Consider the following 20,278-nt stretch of genomic DNA (forward strand, 5'->3'; position numbering starts at 1 on the left):
TTTAGAATTGTATTTCGACATCACTGCTCTCAAGTTTTAATGTAGTACTTGTTCTACGAGACCGAAACGCACGCATTCAAAGCAAAAGCTAAAAATAGCCCCCCACCCGCCTCGTTAAAGGTTAACTGTTATTCATTCTTGTTTTGCGTGCGACCGTTTTCATACGTATTATGGGAAAGCGAAGCCGTGCTAAGAAGCTTTTAAGGCTGGAGAAGGAGCTTTTTAGGTTAAAGAAGAAGCTTAAGAGGGATGATTGTTCGCCCTGTAGCAGTAAGTAATTTAATTTTATTAATCACTTATTTTTAGCAACAGCGGTTGTTCTTTTTTCGCTTTAAGATAGTGCTCTTAAGCGATGCTAGAAAGTTTCTAGCGATTATTTATCTTGTAACTTGTTTACATTTTCCGTAATAAGATAGTGCTCTGTTACGAAGCTAGAAAGTTTTCTAGAAATGTGTGTTAGTCACAGTCGTTAACGGTTTCCTTTGTGCTAGGCTCAAGGTCGAGGTCGCTGACCCCTACAGACCTTTCCGTGCGACTTTTGACTACACCTTCCCCCTCACAAGGAGGTGGCGGTTTTTCGTGCCTGGAGGTTAGTCCTGCTTCAGGACAGGCTTGGGATGTTGGCGCCGATTCTGCGTCCATTGTGTTGGATGCAGAGAAAGAAAACTTGGACTGTGCGTCGGCTCCTGTCGTTTTATCTCCATCGGAGCAGGATGACTTGTTGTCGTTGTTGGGGAACGTTTCTACTCCAGCGACTTCGGTTGGACCACCAATACACGACCGGATTGCTAGTAATTTGACTTTCATTCTAAGAAATGGGTTAAAATCCGAAGACATGTCCAAACTTTTACAGAAGTACCAGGTTCCTGAGAATTGTATTGCCGTTAATAGCCCCAAGCTAAATCCCTTGGTGTCCATGTCGATACCTGATAAATTCGTGCAGAGGGACGCAAATTTAGCTAAGCTACAAGCTCGTTTAGGAGTGGCACTTGCAGCTACTTCGGTGTGTCTAAACACACTTCTTGGAGTCAAATCTTTTGACAAGAGCATAATTGAATCTTTGAACGATTCATTAAAAATTATGTCTGACATCCATTTTAATCAAAGTCAGGTGCGAAGATCTTTAATAAGATCGAATATAAGTGAGTCTCTACGGTCTACGTTGGATGGAATTGCTTTAGACGATTTCTTATTTGGAGCCGACTTAGATGAAAAAGTTAAAGCTTCCAAATCCCTGGAGAAAGTGTCGAAGGATTTAAGTTTGACCAAACCGAAAGCTGTCGTACATGGCTCAAAAAACTTTCGCAACCCGCTTGTGTCCAATCGGTGGAATCGAGCACAGGGAGCAGTGAGAACTCCAAACACAGGCGGGCAGAAAAAGTTCACTCCCAATCAGAGCTCCAACAAAAGGAAGCCATGGCTCCAACCTCGAAAACAATAGTAAGTAAAACAGGGGGCAGGTTGGCCCACTTTTTTCCTGTTTGGAGACGTGTAACCGATGACCCCATGGTGTTATCAGTTATTAGAGGTTATGTGATACCTTTTTGTAATAACATTAATTACAATTGTGTTTCTACTGAACCTAATTGGTCTTGTAAAGAAAAACAAGAGATTGCTTTTCACATTTCTAATCTGTTAGATTTAGGGGCTATTGTTAAGTGTGATTTTGTGCATAACCAATTTTTATCTGGTATTTTTCTTGTGCCTAAATCTGATGGGACCTCCAGATTGATTTTAAACTTAAAAAATCTAAATAAGTACATCAATACTTCTCATTTCAAAATGGAGGACTGGAGGACGGTCTCTTGTCTTTTAAGGCGGAATATGTTTATGGCCACATTAGACATTAAGGATGCTTATTATCATATTCCGATACATAAGGATTCAAGAAAATTTTTAAGATTCTTGTTTAAGGGACAATTATATGAATTTACATGTTTACCTTTTGGTTTGTGCACTGCCCCTCTTATCTTTACTAAAATTTTAAAGCCTATTTTTGGGCGTCTCAGGAGTAAAGGGCTACTCTCTGTTACTTACTTAGATGATTTCTTGTTATTGGGGGATTCATATGAAAATTGTTCTTTAAACGTATCATCAACTCGGTCTTTGTTATGTGAGCTTGGGTTTATTGTAAATGATGTCAAAAGCCAATTGGTACCGTCCAAGGTTTGCACTTTCTTGGGTTTTTGTTTTGATTCTGTTAATATGACTATCGGATTGCCGGAAAAGAAAATTGCCAGCTTATTAGCTTTATTGAATAGTTTTGATTACGGTTACGAGTACTCTCTCCGTAATTTTGCAAGGCTTGTAGGGAAGTTAGTTTCGAGTTGTCCGGCAGTACGTTTTGGTTGGGTACACTTCAAGTCATTTGAAAGGTTTAAGTTCATTCAGTTAATAGTAAACAATAAGAGTTTTGATGACATGTTTACATTTCCAGTTTCCCTAGCTAGAGACTTAATTTGGTGGAAAACAAACTTGATGATCTCAACTCCAATTAGGACTTATCGATATGCCCTGGAAATTTTTTCTGATGCCTCAAAGACAGGCTGGGGTGTTTGTTGTCAAGGGAAGACGGCCAGAGGTGTTTGGACCGTTTTTGAACAAACTCTCCATATAAACAGCTTAGAACTTTTAGCGGCGTTTTATGGACTGATTTGTTTTGCTTTTGACTATTCAAATTGTGAAATTTTATTGAGAATAGACAATAAGACTGCTATTGCTTACATTAATAAGTTTGGGGGAACCAAGTATTTTACTCTTAATACTTTGGCGCGCGATATTTGGGACTGGTGTGAGAACCGGAAAATTTTTTTGTTTGCATCTTACATTCCTTCTGCAGATAATGTTATAGCCGATCGTGAATCGAGGAAGTTAGATGTAGAAACAGAATTTGAATTGTCAGATCAGGTTTTCCAAGAAATAATTTCCGTTTTTGGTGTACCAGAAATTGATCTTTTTGCCTCCAGATTTAATACAAAGTGTAATAGATTTGTTTCCTGGAGAAAAGATCCTCTATCGGTAGCAGTAGATGCTTTTACCTTAAACTGGTCAAATTTATATTTTTACGCGTTTCCTCCTTTTTCGATGATTTTGAAAGTGCTCCAAAAGATAAGCCTTGATGGGGCCGTAGGTATTGTAGTGGTCCCCTTTTGGCCTACTCAGGTTTGGTGGCCTCTCTTTAAGGAACTATGCATATCGAAGCCTATTATTTTTCAAAGTAGTGATATTGACGATGAGGATAGTAATTTAATTTTACCTTACAGAAATCGCGTTCATCCCCTAGCAAAATCACTTTCCCTGGTTTCGTGCAAGTTATCAGGGAAGCCTATCGTTTGAGAGGAATTCCTCCTGAATCTTTTGAACTTTTCACCAACTCAATATCATCAGCTACTTTAAAGCAGTACTCTTCGGCTCTTTCTAGATGGTGGTATTTTTGTGGGACTCATGGTTGTGATTTTTACAATAGTTCTCACTCAGATATAATTAAGTTTCTTACCGTAGAATTTAATAAAGGTGTATCTTTTAGCTACCTAAATGTCATAAGATCGGCGATTAGTTTTGTTAGGGGCAATGATTTTGTAAACAATCTAGAAGTTAAGAGATTGTTTAAAGGAATTTTTAGAAGTAGACCGCCTAGGAGAAAGTATGACTCCATCTGGGATCCGAATGTGATTTTACAGCATTTACAGACTCTTTTGCCTTCAGAGGACTTACCTTTGAAGGATCTTTCTTTAAAACTAGTTACTTTATTGGCTTTAACTACTGGCCATAGGATTCAGACTCTTTCTAAAATTAAACTTTCTAACATTGTATTTTTGGACAAGCAGATTGAAATTCGGATCCCTGATGAGATCAAAACTTCTGGTTTAAATAGAGTACAGCCTAATTTGATTTTGCCATTTTTCTCTGACAAAAAGTTGTGCGCAGCGTATACGCTCAAAGTTTATATTTCTAGGACTAGGAGTTTGCGGAATTCAGCTGATTCTTTATTCATTTCATTTAATAAACCGCATTGTGCGATTCACAGTACGCAAACCCTTAGTCGCTGGATCAAGATTGTTTTATCAGATAGTGGTGTCGATGTCTCACTGTTTAAATCGCATAGTATAAGACACGCTAGTACGTCGGCTGCTTTTAGATCTGGAGTAAATATAGATTCTATTAGGAAGTCGGCTGGTTGGAGCAAAAGCTCAGAAACTTTTGCTAATTTTTATAACTTGCCTTTGTGTGAATCCAACGTTTTTGCAAGTTCAATTATAAATTTATGATTTCGATTTATGGTAGTTATATCTTTCATATTGTTTTTTAGGTGTATTTCTGATAAATATTAAATTTGTAGCAAACTAAACATTGCTTTGAACATCTACATTAAAACTTGAGAGCAGTGATGTCGAAATACAATTACTAGATTAAACGAACTTACCTGGTGAAGTTCTAATCTTAATTGTATGAGACATCACTGCTCTCAAGTTCAATCCCACCCACCCCCTTTTGTTTTTACCCACTTAATTTAGTTTGCAGCTTTCAACAATGAATAACAGTTAACCTTTAACGAGGCGGGTGGGGGGCTATTTTTAGCTTTTGCTTTGAATGCGTGCGTTTCGGTCTCGTAGAACAAGTACTACATTAAAACTTGAGAGCAGTGATGTCTCATACAATTAAGATTAGAACTTCACCAGGTAAGTTCGTTTAATCTAGTAATTATAATACAGGTATAATTAAAAAAATACTATAAGATTATAAGAAACACGTGTATATTTGATCTTTAAAGCACTTGCAACGTTTAAAGGCACGACGCGTTGCGTATACTTTAAAGACTTGATTATACACTTGTTTCTTGATATACTATTTTCAATTTATGTCTAAAAACGGAAGCTTGGATTTGTAAGTTTTGCATTCAGCGTATTAGAACTTTTCTCTAAAGCAGCGAACATTGTCTGAAAACTTTTCCAAGTTTTACAAACATATTTAGACGTAAATCTCACGTATGGAACTTCCAAACACCAAACTTTTACCAACATACAAACTTGAAACAACGCAGTGTATTCTGAATTGATAAGCGACAGCGACAGCAGCATGCAGTCGGTACACACAGCGCACTCAGCACAAACTATCTTTCTTGTCCACCACGTCTTAGTATTTGAGTCACAAACAACAAAAACTTCCCCTGCTTCACATAACAAGCATGTCACAAGAGGTTTAGAAAATACCTCGGCAACTTGACAGGAAAACAAAGTAAGTAAGTAAATATAAACGCAGGATGCTTTCCGGGCACGTTTCCTACCCACAAGCGGAACGACTTCAGCCAATTTTACTTAATGAAAACGCAACCACGAGCATAAATTCTACGTAGTGAGAATATCCGAGGTTTGAGTTTCGCAGATAATATTGAAACAACGAGCCCCGTTCTTAGCTATTGTTGTAATAATCGCTTCGCATCTTAATTGCCCCCAGAGATTCTCACGTAGGCGGAAGAAACTCAATATCTACTTACAGGTAACTGTTGCCGATTGGGAGAAGTAGGGAAAACCGTAAATCAATTATAACTCGTTTCGATGGCTTTATTCTCCAAGAATTCCATCGGAAACGTTTGCTTGAAACTTCTCAATTTGTGGGAAGCATACGAACACAAAAACGAGTTGCCTCCAAGCTAGCATTCTGATAACATATTCCAACCCCTGACATAGCTTTCGGAAGATATTTTTAATGCCGCAACCTTCACGCAAGAACGCCTCTATTTTCTAAGATTTCATCATGAAATACGACTATGACGGCCAGAAAACGATTTCCATATCGTAATGTAATCCGATTGCTTCTAGTTTTCAAACTGATATGGCGTCTCGATGAATTTAAACTAGCTAGTGTAGGCCAAAAGTGTGACGGGAATTTAAATCAGGCAATGCAATTTCCCCCTTTCTTATTGCATTTTACCTCCCGTCGCCAGATATTAAGAATATGGGCTCGGTAAGTACCGGATACAAAAAATATAAACGAAGAAAAATAACGAGGCAATAAAAGCAAACGATCCGTTAAATTTAAGTGTTTCCATTCTTTCAGACAGAATTTTCTTTGTTGTTCGAGCATTTCGCAAAACAAAATTTATCGCTCCGCAGTTCTTTAGGCACGGTTGTGGGAGCGCTTGGACGTTGATGACGCAATAATTCATTTTGGTTTTTTTGCTAACAGAAATTTCTCTTTTTTGCAGATCAGATGTGTCTCGTAAAGTCGGAAGCGGTCCTGCACTAACCCACAAGTCGCGATGCCAGTTGGAGGAAGAGTGGCCGGTAAAGTTACTGGAATCATTTCGAGTAATTATAATGGTAAGTTGTTCTGAACGGGAGCGAGCTTTATTGATTACGCCGCTAATACGTTCTGCATTTGGCACAGTATCGGAAATCCTCCGCTCCATAGCACTTACACGAAAACGACTCCAATAAAATATTGGAGGATAAACTTCAACAAAATGCAGCGTTCTCCCTTGTGCAATACGATATAATAGAGGAAATTTGCATTTTGATTATTTTATATCAGATCCGCTGGGGGATGTCGTAGATTGCGAAGTTTAATAATTAATCCAACTTCGTTCGCATTTAATGCTACCCTACTTCACAAATACCATTTTATTTAGGTTACAAGTTTGCATCGTTCCTACTGGTTTATTGGAATTGGATAATTATGCGTAGTTGTTTATGAGTTTTTAAAAAAGATCTATGAAAGATTTTAGCAACATTTTTTAAACCTAGAAAAATGTGTGAAGGGGCTACCAGAATTCAAAAACAGATTTTCATAATTCAGTAACCTCGTTCTAAGCTTTTTTAAAAAAATCTAATCAAAGAAAAATCTTTAAAAAAATAGCTCAAACCACAAATCGCGCTTTTGGAAGTGTTTTCAAAAAAAGGTAAGTGCAGGAAAAACACGTTTTCCACGAAAATTTATTATTTTCCGATGTAGAATAAGGGACTACTCAATAAAAAGTATAAGTTTCAATTTGCATTTGCATAGCATCATTAAATTGTTTTCGCCTTAAACGACTGTCTTAAGATAAATGGGACACCCTCTATACAGGGTGTTACACGACCGTTCGAAAAAAAAAATCGGGTTGTAGAGGGCATCAAAACAAGCACTTTTTCCAAATAAACCGAGGGTCCAACGTGTTTCGTTTGGGAGCCACCCCCCAAAGAGTGTTGAAATCTGCATTTCTTCTTTAATTTTTTTCTCAGCAACCATAAGAGTTACAAAGTCGGGTGGCATGTCTTTGAATAGGTTTTTGGGTATGCTCTTTCCGATTTTGCAATTTTTTTTTCAAAATTCCTACCCCTAAAGGGCGCACCCCTAAACTAGGGTGCAAAAAAAATTTCTGATTTCGACGAAATTTGGTATCTGGGGGTTTTTTAACATGAAAATCACGAATCTGAAATTAGTTTTTGAAAATTCGAAAAAAAAAGTTCCACTGCAATTCTTGGCGGGACAACGAAAATAGAGATAATTCCACGAAATTTGTTGTGTACATACTAAACGAGTTAAGGAACAAAACTGTCGAACAGTTTTTTAAAATATCTTTTCAAACAAAAGTTATACTCATTTGAATGTTGGTCCTTCGGGTCGCGAAGTGTCCCAAGCCTACTAGTAAGCCATAATTTCGCATGTGTTGGTTGACAATGTCGCAAAAAAAAAAGATTAACGGTTTGAGTTGATATTTTGTTATTTGGAATTAATTCGGTCATTAAATGATTAAAAAATTCGATGTATCGATTAAAACACCTACCAAGGTATCTTAAAGCGCTGATCGATTATGTATTTATTATCTAAATAAGGTAGGGGAAAAAGTCAAATCACTTTCCGTATGATACTTTTTCACTATGATCAAAAATTTTCATAATCTTAGGTTGAAAAATAACTTCCAAAAGAACACGCTCCTGGCTTACTAGTAGGCTTGGGACACTTCGCAACCCGAAGGACCAACATTCAAATGAGTATAACTTTTGTTTGAAAAGTTATTTTAAAAAACTGTTCGACAGTTTTGTTCCTTAACTCGTTTAGTATGTACACAACAAATTTCGTGGAATTATCTCTATTTTCGTTGTCCCGCCAAGAATTGCAGTGGAACTTCTTTTTTCGAATTTTCAAAAACTAATTTCAGATTCGTGATTTTAATGTTAATAAACCCCCAGATACCAAATTTCGTCGAAATCAGAATTTTTTTTTGCACCCTAGTTTAGGGGTGCGCCCTTTAGGGGTAGGAATTTTGAAAAAAAAATTGCAACATCGGAAAGAGCATACCCAAAAACCTATTCAAAGACATGCCACCCGACTTTGTAACCCTTATGGTTGCTGAGAAAAAAATTAAAGAAGAAATGCAGATTTCTACACTCTTTGGGGGGTGGCTCCCAAACGAAACACGTTGGACCCTCGGTTTATTTGGAAAAAGTGCTTGTTTTGATGCCCTCTACAACCCGATTTTTTTTTTTCGAACGGTCGTGTAACACCCTGTATATTTTGTAATAGCAACCACTTATTTTTATTATATTCTCAAAGTGCACACCTTTTTTAATATAGAAACGTAAAAAATGTATTACTCTATGCAGCAAAATTAAATCGACCAATGGAGAACAATTTGAACACTTGAGCGATTAACAATTTTTTTATTTGTTTATTTTTGTAACAGTGTAAATACTTTGTTTTGTTTAAATTTACATGTTTTTTGAAAAACTAACAAAAAAGTAACGTTTTCTTCAACGCAAACTGGTACTATTAAAAAATGAATTATTTTTTCTTTAAATTTGATTGTTTTTTATGCTGTTAAAAAGTGTACTCTTTAAGGACATGTAATGATAACTAGTACCTACTACCTAGTTAAATTAAAAAAATATATACCACCCTTGACCATGCAGAAGTACCCCACTGACCACAAATATAAAGTACGTAGATTGATAGCATATTTTTTTCATAATTGTAGATATCACAAAAAAAACTTGGCAAAAATTCGAATTTTGAAGATTCCAGACAAAATTTCCATTTGGACTGTTATAATTGTGGAATTTTCGACAGAAAGGCTTATGCATTGTATACTCCTTTTCACACTGGTGAAATTATTTAATGCGTCCCAATAGCAAAAGCATGTAGCAACATGTTACAGCTACCTATAAACAAAGCTTTTTTAGACTCACATTTAGTCTTTGTGACTTCAGAACAAAATTTTAACATTCTAATAAACAAATTATGCACATGCCATTATGAAATGTTATTTTAATGGTCGTTAATGGTCCAAATAAGTGGAATTTACTGTATTTAAGGAATTATTGTGTTACAAAATAACGAAAATATCTAAGCGCATGTCTATGACTGCTCGTATCGCCAAAATGTATTGCCGAATTTGGTGGCAAATATTTGTTGATTCCTTTATATTATAAAAACAGTCATATACTCTCTAATTCTTGGATAGACTATGTATTTATCAGTTTACTGCTATTGCTGTAGTAAACGGGGAATTTCTTTTAGCTTTAAACTTTAAAAATTAAATGAATCAGTTTGTGTCCTAAAAAACGACCCAAGGCGTAATTGCTTCGTTTCCACGGAAGAAGAATGAATCAACAAGTGTCTCAAGTTCTCAACACAATAAAATAATTAAAAAACAAAGATCACGGACCATTGATTCCGCGCGCCAGGAAAAAAAACCCACTGTCTCTCCCTTGACACGTCGTCTCTGTGGTCAATTATTTATTTGTTAGTACACTTGATTGATTTTTGTCTCATGGCGTGATTTCCGAGGCAAATCGCAACTTTTACGGCCCACTAAAACTTTTAGCTCTTTTCTAGAAGAGACCGGGCGTAGGTACCTACTAAAAAACCTAACAAGGATAATAATGGACGGTCTCCTAATTGACGGCCACCCAAATCTGACCAGAAACACAAACTTTTACGCGACACAATTTCTCTACCTGCCTCTCCTTAACAATGTAGGTGGTAAAAATTCTATTATGATTAGAGCGCGTTTTATACCTGAAAGTATAAATAATCGTGTTTTACATTTTACAAGGTACCGGTGGTGGTGTGTCTGTAATTTATGTGTCAGTTTTAGCAAACTAAACGAAATGAGTAACATAGTCACGTGGCCGAGCCTTTGGGGGTTTGAAACTTCAAAGAGTTCTGGAACTGACGTAGCACGGCAGCAGCTCACAGGGTTCGTTTTCTGTACGCTGCCGTGTTAGATTCAAACTGTTATGTCACCTGTCATTCCTTTTACCTAATTTAGTGCCAAGTAGTAATTATAAACCGTTTGTGGCGCTTAGTAAAAATTTCGTTCAATTTCTGAGATGGAGGTCTAAGTAAATAGGAAATCTCCAACAGTATAATTAATCATAATAACGCCTCTTGGATTCGCTTTGAAGAAGAGCGAGATCCTATACTCTTGCAAAGTGTCCGATTCTGCTTTGCGTTAACGATCCACAATGAAATGTATAAATAAAAGTCGGGAATCCACAAAGAGACGGACAGATACTACAGTCTTGATATAATTGGTCTAGTTTAGCGACATGCAAATCAAAGGCGCGCGCGTGACGAAACATATCATTTTACGCCAAACCTTTCTCCTTTGCAGCGATGCCGACGACGACGACGTCGTTACGAAGCGCCGCGCCGCGAATTTTACGGCTCATTTCTATTTTTCTTACGGCATTAATTATTTCGACACAAAAATCTGACATCCCCCGTTCCGGAAAAATACCAGCAAACAATCCGGCCTACATAAACAAACCCCCGACCGGGCCGTGTAATTTGTAATTCAACAAGCGTAAAGTGTGTACAATAGAATACCAGAACAAATATAAATAATAACTGAAGCCGTATTAACCGCATTAATATCAACCACTTGTCCATCTGACTTCGGCTAACCAAACAACCCCTAAAATGTGTCGGGTCGCACTACAGTCGCCCCTGTAAAAGCTTCGATCGGATAAAAATATTATAAAATGGGAACAAAACGTTGTAGCAACTGCAGACGTAAGTTATTATATAATAATTCATAAGCACCGTACCATTCATGCGTACATGTGATCCACCCTGGCTATTAATGCACCCCTTCGGGCTAAACACGAGTTCACCCTTTATTCGACGTTCACCCGAAATCAATTTGTACAATTGCCAAGGGTTCATTGCAGAGATAGTAAATTATAGTTTGCACAAGGCGGAAGGGGCCGTTTTTAATACCCCAAAAAAAAATCGTAATGATCATGTCATGTAGCAGTGCGTATTTTAAGCGATCGCTATTTGTCCGTAACGATTTGAGATACCTTAGTTCTTACGTAACCCGGACCAGAAACAGTTTACGATTTGCTTTCGCAATTTTTGATTTTATCCCGCTGTGAGCACTAAAAGTAGGTAGTTATTAAAATTCCGCCGATTTTCCAAGGATTCGTTAGTCTTCCATGATCGATCGAACTCGTCAATGGCTGAGGCAGAAAAATCAAAATTATGGATTTTGGTAACTTTAAAATATGGGGTGTTCCACAAAAATACTCCTTTTATTGGTAACTATTTTTGAAATTGTTTCATGTGAAAGTTGACTGACCATGTAGAATTCTATACAGAGGAATTTCGGATAAAAGTACCAGACTTTTTTTTCAACCATTGTTAATGTACCTACGCAAGTATTTAACAAATTCGGAAATATGAAAATCAAAAACATTTCACCGTTACCACGTTACCAGAGCCGAATTAAGACTTTATTGCATCCTGAGCAACTATTATTTTGCGCCTGCAATAGAGACCGTAAAAGAATTATATACAGGGTGTAGATTTACAAAATTCAAAATTAACTATATTGACGAAAAAAAAATCAAATAATGAAATAGTTCCAATTTACAATTCCCTTTACAGGTCTTCATATAAATCGTTTTCACTAGTAAATTCAACCTAACAAGATCGATTTTCGTGGTCACGGTCATTGTGAGTTACCCCTAACATAATGCCAAATCTAACAACAATATACGGCACAATTTTTATATACAAATTACCTTGTTAATAATCATGAACCCATGAGTTTGAAGATTTTCTTGATTGAAATGAGAAACTGATTTTTCTATCAAATCCAATTTTAATGGGTTCATAAATGGTAAAAATACATGCAATACAAATGCCGTCAGATTAGCCCAGAGGTTGAAATCTTTAAGAAAACACAGATCCTATTTTCCTTGATAATTGTTTCCACTAAATATAATTTACGATCATTTTTCTCAAAGGTATACAACTTTTAATTTTACACAAATAGAATAACGGTACCTCATATGCAATTGTTCTTCTGCAGGTGACTGTTAGTACTGTAACGTCAATTTAGTTACGTGATTTACAATTAATTAACAGTTAATTTATAGTAGTCTTTAAATGGCTTGATTTAAGTTAATTATGATTTACATACAACATCACACAAGCTCATTAATGTTGGAACTAACTCGAAATACAATTTGATTTGCTTATATAGCAAACAGCAACTCTTTTAGAATGTTCTTCGTGTGCTTCCAAACGCTTCCGAATGTTCTAGAACAAACACGTCATATTTCCCGGAAAGAATGCGTCACATCCGCCTTGGTTTTTTTTATCGCCGATGATTAATCTTTAATCGTGCCTCCTGATGCGGAAATCTAAATAATCGAGCAGCTGTAGATTGGAAGATGCGGGAATTAAATCTGGTATTATCCTTCATAATATTTTAATGAAAAGTCGTAACCGCAGAAATTAATTTCTTCTGCCCTCCTCTGCAACATTTGTTCGAGATAAGTTATAACTCCTCATATCTCCAGAACAGAGTGTCGGACGAGAGTACACGCAAAGACAAAAACGGACGTCTGAACTTCACATATTTATTGATAATTTAACAACTTTAAGTTCGAATATCTCGAGAATGAATTGTCGTTGGAGGGTACGTACGTATCTACTGGGTAGGTCGTAAGTTTACGTGCGAATATCTAGAGAACGGAGTGTCGGAAAAGGATACTCGCAAATGGAAAATGGAACGTTTGGACGAGACAAATCTATTGGTGGGGTCAAGACTTTGAGTGCAAAAAAGTCGAAAGCGGATTAGCGATTAGAACGTTTGGTTGTAACATATCTATTGGCGAGGTGAAAATGAATATCTCGAGGACGGAGTTGCCGGGGGAGGATACCCACGAAGGAAAATGAGAGCATTTGGACAAGACAAAGAGTGTTGAAACGCGGTACTCACAAGGGAAAATAATAAAACGTCTGGATGAATCATATCTATTGGCTAGGTAAGTTTAAGTGCGAAATCTCGATAATAGAGGCGGGGGGGGGGGGGGGTTACCCGGAAAGTTGAATAGATAACACAAAAAATTAAAAGTTGGAAACTGTTGGTTTTAACAGGATGGTGCATCCGCCCACAATCCTCTATTTGCGAGAGAATATCTATCGAACAAATTTCCTGGAAAATGGAAAATTTGTCCGATAGTTATTCTCGCACGATTAGGGCGTTGTGTACGGGTGCGCCATCCTGTTGACACAAATATTATACAACGTTTACTTTTTTGTGTGCCGTACATCGTTGTATTCGTAATAGACATTTTAAAAATGTACTATATACAGGGTGGTTCAAATTCGTGACTCACCATTTGGATCTCCGTAACGATGAGAGATACAGTGTACGTTAATTTCCCCTTTTTGTGATTAAAACATGCATTGGAAAATCTTTGAAAATAACTGAGAAATGATCAAAAATCTAAAAATGTCAAATTTCGTTTTTATTTTCAGGTTAAACGGTCGAAAATAGACTGTTCCGTTAGCAACTTGTATGGGCACTTTTTTCGGAGAAAGATGTAGAAAGCTACAGGCTACTACTTTCTTATTTCTTATGGACGCCATGTTAGATTTTTACGGAATGAGATAGAGAACACAAAAAGGGAAATAATGACCTGTCACACTCTATACTTTTACATAAATTTACAAGAAAAATTACAAAATCAAATCTTTTTCATTCATCCACTGGTATCTTGATTAAATTTTGAAATTTTTCTTTTTTGTTTTGAAAGTATCCTGTAGCTTGATCTAGTGTGTTATGGAAATTCTGATAAGGTTCTTCTTCTTAAAAAAATTGCTAAACGGGAACCTTCCATTTCAACTAGTGAAAATGAAAGCGAAAATTGACATTTTCAGTTTTTCGGTAATATCTCGGATTTTTGAAATATCTCAACTGCGTTTTTTAGTCACTTAAAGGGGCAACTTTGTCCGCATTTAGCCAACATTGTATTCTCTTACCGTTACACGAGGATCACAATGGCGAGTCACGAATTTGAACCACCCTGTACATGTCCAACATTTTTGAACCATTTTCACAGTTGAAACAATTTGTTTAACAATAGTTTCAAAATATTCTGCAACAGTTCTAAAAGTTCTTATATACATATTTCCAAAACGTTCGCCATTTCCAATTTCCGATATTTCTGAAGGCGGTACACCATATTTTGAAAGCAGTGTAACCCTCGAAGCCACGTATGCATTGCTATATATCTGCACCGCTCTGTTCTACTACAGCAAGTAGAACACTTGAAATAAAATTAGAAAAATGTAGGGTGGTTCAGACCACCTGTCCACCCGTTTTACAATTCAGAGGCTTAAAAATGTTTAACGGGCATCTTACTAATATTCTCTCCTCGTATATTTCCGGTAACAAAGAAAACTTCCAATATTGACCTAAATTAATTATTTAGGAGACCCGAAAATTCCAAAAAATTGACTACACACATTTTGATGAACACCCGAAAAGAATCTTGGGCACCAAAAGAAAAATCTAACATGAAAGCTCTATCCGGGTCGCACAAAGAATTCGAATAAACACACAATTAATTGATTGACAGTGACAAAAATTTATTCCGAAACACATGAAAAATTAAAAAAAAATTCCTGAAAGAAAGAAAAGTTTACAAAGCTTGTGTAGGCAAATTACCCCGCACGCAGGCGTTCGACGAATAAAATAAGAAAATCTTAAAATTATTATTTTTTAATTAATCCTAATCTGGTCGTACAAAGGTTTGAAAAAATCAGGAAAATCGTGAAAACTTTTAAACGTGCTTTTTTTATTTTCAACAAAAACAATAGCGTTCTAGATACTAACAATATGCAATTACTTTGAAATTTTGACCTCGATAGCTTCATAATTGCCCCATACAATGAGGTGATAACATTTGCTAGGAAAAATCGCGAAAACTCGGACACGTTGTTTTGATTTTCACAAAAAATGTGGTTCCAGATCTCCGTGAGGGATAACTCGCAACCAAATTTCAACTTGATAGCGTCCAATTTGCGACCTGTGCGACAAAGAAGCGTTACACCATACATACATGCAGACATTTTTTTTAAATTTCATGCCGTGGTCCAGGGACTTCATCTGAAACTTGTACGGTGAAAAGTGTTTTTATTTTTTTTTGCTCAATGAGCTTAAACAAGTGCCTATACTTTTTCGGTTTGGCGAAAGTGTTGGCGCTTGTAACAAGATAACCACACCGTGCACGAACTGCTTTCTTTTCCACCTTGACAGAAAAACCGCTTTACACTTCTCACACAATTAACTTGTTTCTGCACAAAAATATTGTAATAAAGGCAAACTTCGTCTTCAACTAACCAAATAGGGCGGAACTGCGCGAATAAAAATAGCATAAAGAAACGTACACGCTTTTCAACCGTCGCGAACTAGTTAGGAGGTTTTTACGTTGATTCCAGTATTTAAGGAAACACCACTTCTACCAAACAGGGATAAGAACACGTGCGCTAATTATATTTCGTCCGATAAGACTTTATTGCAAAACAATCAGATAAAACATTTTGTAAAGTACACAAACTTGATCAGATGGGTCTAACTTAAAGCGTCTTATGTACATTGAATGAATTAGAATAGCGATTAAATTTAAACAAGAAAATAGTACGAAATTATAAACCATTGTAAAAAGGAAACGTATAGGTACTGAGGCACAAATTCAACTTTGTGCTTACTCGTAAATAATCCCCCAGATTTACACTTAATAAATTGAAATATTCTGATATACAGGATGTTCCGTCATTATTTATGGTGGACATGACGTCGTTTACACAATAATATAATTGAATAGACAAACGCATCTTATAATAGATACCATCTGACACTGATTTCATTGAAAAACGTCGAACGAAATGCTTTCCGTCGACGCCTTAGAAATGAACAATCAACAAAAGGAAATTGGAAACAACATCCTTGATTCTTGAAACCCTCCAAGGCAGTTATAGTTCATTAGCATCCCTAAAATCTCCTTAATTAACTTGAAATCTTCTATTTGCTTAAGCTAAAAAATGAATATTAATGTTGTTTGTCACATAAGCAAACCGAATTGTATTTCGAGTCAGTTCCAACTTCGATATGCTTGTGTTATGTTATAAATTATAAAGTTTCTGTTATAAATTAATCTGTTTTAATTAACGTAATTAAATTTACGTTACAATACTGTGATTAGTTGAGGTTATTATTTTTGCCATTGTATGGTAAACAATCATGCGGCGTGACTCATACAGAGAACATTATAGGTGTCCGTATTGTCAAAAATTTGTCATATTGGACATGCCTCGCATGTGGCATGTGCCAAGAATCCAAAAGAACCGTAATATCTTCACCCCAGTCGTGTAATTTCATATAAGAAGTGACATTTATCGTGGATATTTTAAACAAAAAAAATGTTATTTGAATGTAAATTAATACCGCAACGTAATTTACTTGAGTTCTTCAGCGCGAAGTAAATGTTTAATCTTATCTAATGGTTTAAACATTAATTAGAAAAATACTTTTGTAAAACACCTACATTTAAAATTACGATGACACATAGACATTTTATTACGATATCAAAATATTTTGGATATGTCTGGAATCTCGTATGGAGTTACCCGGAAATGTCTTTTTCTTTTGAGTACTTAAGTCCGCATTGTCCTTGTATGATTAATTATAAATTTAATAACGTCTTACGGTAAGTAAATGAAAAGTTTAGTGCAGGTAGCCTCTTAGCTCGCGGTATGTATTTAGGACAACAAACAACAGGTATCGTAATTACAAAGTTTTAATTCTGTGAAATGAATGGACCAACCACCGCCCACATAAGCAGTAAATCTAACAACGGCCGCCCGTCGTCCTTTATTATGAAAAAAACCACTAACTACCTCACCTCGCCTTCATCGCGATCGCACCACGCGATATTTTCTAAACGCTAATTCAAACGAAATTTTCTCTCACATTAATTTCTCGCACGGCCTTTTTCATTACCGAATGGAAACAAAAGGTCCGTCTGGGAAATGCCTGGCGTAGACGTAGGGGAACTTTACACCTGGTGATGCGAGACCGCCGCCGTCTTTCATTGCCCGACGGACCGGTAATTAATCGCGTTTAATTGGTATTTTCTACGCGCTCAAATTGGGATTTTTAATTAATACTATCACATCCATTATCTCGGCTCGCACTTGTCGTATGTCAACAAAGCTCACGCTTAATTTCGTTTTAATTACGAAAACACGTTCGATTCGGGCCGCATTAATAAGAAGAACTAATCGGCCAACCGTGGAAAATTGATTTTTCTCCAAACTTCCACCGTAAAACGCACACTTAATTGCAGTTTACCGAATACTGAAAATATAATTTACGAGACCCAAAGCATAAAATAAAAAAAAAGCGGGCAAGCTAGACGCGGAATCCGAACATTAAACACCAACTTGCTGCGCCGTGTAATTAGCTGCCTAACATTGAAATTAACTTTTTTGAAAGCAAGGAGCTGCCACTGGCATCTGATTAATCAGGCCGAGTTGAAAGAGGGAAAATAAAAGGCTTCCTTCAAGAAAGAACCGGATAAATTGCTAACCATCATTTATATTTAGTAGTTAACAAGAGTGCGCCTGTATTATATATCTCTAGCTTTCCTTGTAAGTATATATGTATAACAAAAAAAAGAAAGAACACGAATCGAAAGCGATGAATGCATAAACGTTAAGTGGTTTCGTTTCATTAACGTTCTCGTGAATAAACTGTTATCGTCAAATATTGTCTCCGTTTTAGATTATGAGGTTTTTGTTGAGAATTGGAACTTCAAACGTTTCTTTTAAACAGTTTCCCACGCTTCTTGGTCTTCGTATTTTATTAAATGTACTTTGCCTCTTGAAACGCGGGGCATTTGTTTCCTAAAATTTCCACTTTGGTTAGAAAGCTAGGTAAATTGGGCTACCGCGAACTATCCCATACTGTAGTCGGTTGTGTAGAATGAGCAGATACACGCTGCCTCATAAGACCACAAGTCTATGCTTCTCTCAACGGTCTTGGTATAGTTATAACCAAATGCTGGCAAATAAAATCAAAATCAAACTTCGTTTTTTGGTCGACTATATTTGTCCTTTCCACCAATAGCGCTCACTGACGAAACATTGCAAAAATTCCCACCCAAAAGTTTAGTCCTTTTTGTGGTTAGGGTATCTACCAATATTGGAAAACCGATGTAAAAAAGTGAGCTAACCTTGGGAACCTGGAAATTTTCAGATTTTATGCATTGGAATAAACTTGATNGACTATTAGTTTCGTAATATACTGTTTTTGACATCAATTCTATATAAAGTGCATCAACAACCGCATCTTTAGTAAAACTTTCTTTTGAATATAATATCGTATGCTAACGTTTTTAAAAATTACGTCTTATTGGTTTGAGATTTTTGAGTTTTTCAGGCAGGTTATGGATAACCACCGAAATTTTACAAATAAAACATTTTTCGGTATGGTGATTACTTATTGAAAAAAATGCAAATTTAAAACAAATTATAAATAGTTTAACATATCAATTCAAAATTTCTCAAAAACTAAGAGACTGGCCAAAAACTGTGATTGACTTTTGAACATGGGTAGAACTTGTTACCCTCTCCTTTTTTTATGCGAGCACTAATTTCATACAATAGGCACTTTGCTTTATTGGAAATGAAAACACTAGTTTAGGGTAATTTACTATGAATTTAAAAAATCCTTAAATGTTAAACTGCAATGTCTCGTTTTGAAAATCAAAACGGCACAGAAGGAAGTAGAAAACCATTCGAATTATTTATTTACGTAATCATCTTAGTACCGTATAAAAAGAATACAGAATATGCAGGTCAGGAAAAGAAAAACTAAATAATTGCATGTCAGATGATAACGACCTTAAAAACGCAAGTTCAGTTATTTTAATACGTAATATAACTGACCTGATTAATATTTTAGACTTGGCAACGTGGTCGGGACTCGCATGTACGCTGAGAGTGCCAATTATATACAGCGGGCCTCGCATGTTCAATGGATATACCACAGGGCCTCGTATGTACATTGCACATTTGTATATCTGAATTTTCTAAAAACATTACCCCTCAAGGGCGGATGTTGTTAAGTATCATTAGGACACTCCAAAAAACCAAAATTTATAATTTTACAAGTGGTCTTTATGGCGGGCCTCGGGGGGCCTGTTCGATATATCGGGCCTCGCTTTTATAGATACTTACGTATATATATATGTATAACAAAAAAAAGAAAGAACACGAATCGAAAGCGATGAATGCATAAACGTTAAGTGGTTTCGTTTCATTAACGTTCTCGTGAATAAACTGTTATCGTCAAATATTGTCTCCGTTTTAGATTATGAGGTTTTTGTTGAGAATTGGAACTTCAAACGTTTCTTTTAAACAGTTTCCCACGCTTCTTGGTCTTCGTATTTTATTAAATGTACTTTGCCTCTTGAAACGCGGGGCATTTGTTTCCTAAAATTTCCACTTTGGTTAGAAAGCTAGGTAAATTGGGCTACCGCGAACTATCCCATACTGTAGTCGGTTGTGTAGAATGAGCAGATACACGCTGCCTCATAAGACCACAAGTCTATGCTTCTCTCAACGGTCTTGGTATAGTTATAACCAAATGCTGGCAAATAAAATCAAAATCAAACTTCGTTTTTTGGTCGACTATATTTGTCCTTTCCACCAATAGCGCTCACTGACGAAACATTGCAAAAATTCCCACCCAAAAGTTTAGTCCTTTTTGTGGTTAGGGTATCTACCAATATTGGAAAACCGATGTAAAAAAGTGAGCTAACCTTGGGAACCTGGAAATTTTCAGATTTTATGCATTGGAATAAACTTGATGAGTTTTGTTCATAATTCCTACAAATCAATGTTCAACAGACTGCCGCCGGTAGGAAGAAGAATCAGTGAAGAAAAACAATCATTTCAAAAAACGTACATATCGAAAAACAGTTTTTAGCAT

The 20,278-nt window shown here is 36.3% G+C and overlaps 2 protein-coding genes across 8 annotated transcripts in view; both read left to right on the forward strand.

Moving 5' to 3' along the window:
- Nucleotides 1-20,278, forward strand: part of LOC116175025 (protein pangolin, isoforms A/H/I/S) — a 308,557-nt gene that overhangs the window by 212,340 nt on the left and 75,939 nt on the right. The window lies entirely within an intron of this gene.
- Nucleotides 9-4,632, forward strand: LOC116175032. 2 transcript variants are annotated; one of them, XM_031493088.1, is made up of 3 exons: nt 9-270; nt 492-1,440; nt 3,264-4,632. In XM_031493088.1, coding segments are annotated over exons 1-3 (1,050 nt in total). In that variant the 5' UTR covers nt 9-170; the 3' UTR covers nt 3,265-4,632. The 2 variants fall into 2 exon arrangements, with proteins under 2 accessions (XP_031348948.1, XP_031348946.1); XM_031493086.1 differs by having other exon boundaries at nt 492-4,348.

This window comes from Photinus pyralis, unplaced genomic scaffold (assembly GCF_008802855.1).
Source record: "Photinus pyralis isolate 1611_PpyrPB1 unplaced genomic scaffold, Ppyr1.3 Ppyr1.4_LG6, whole genome shotgun sequence".
Taxonomy (NCBI): domain Eukaryota; kingdom Metazoa; phylum Arthropoda; class Insecta; order Coleoptera; family Lampyridae; genus Photinus; species Photinus pyralis.

Coding starts and splice junctions, on each gene's coding strand:
- LOC116175032 (XM_031493088.1), top strand. CDS start 171: ATGGGAAAGCGAAGCCGTGCTAAGAAGCTTTTAAGGCTGGAGAAGGAG. Junction 271..491: donor TGATTGTTCGCCCTGTAGCA/GTAAGTAATTTA, acceptor CCTTTGTGCTAG/GCTCAAGGTCGAGGTCGCTG.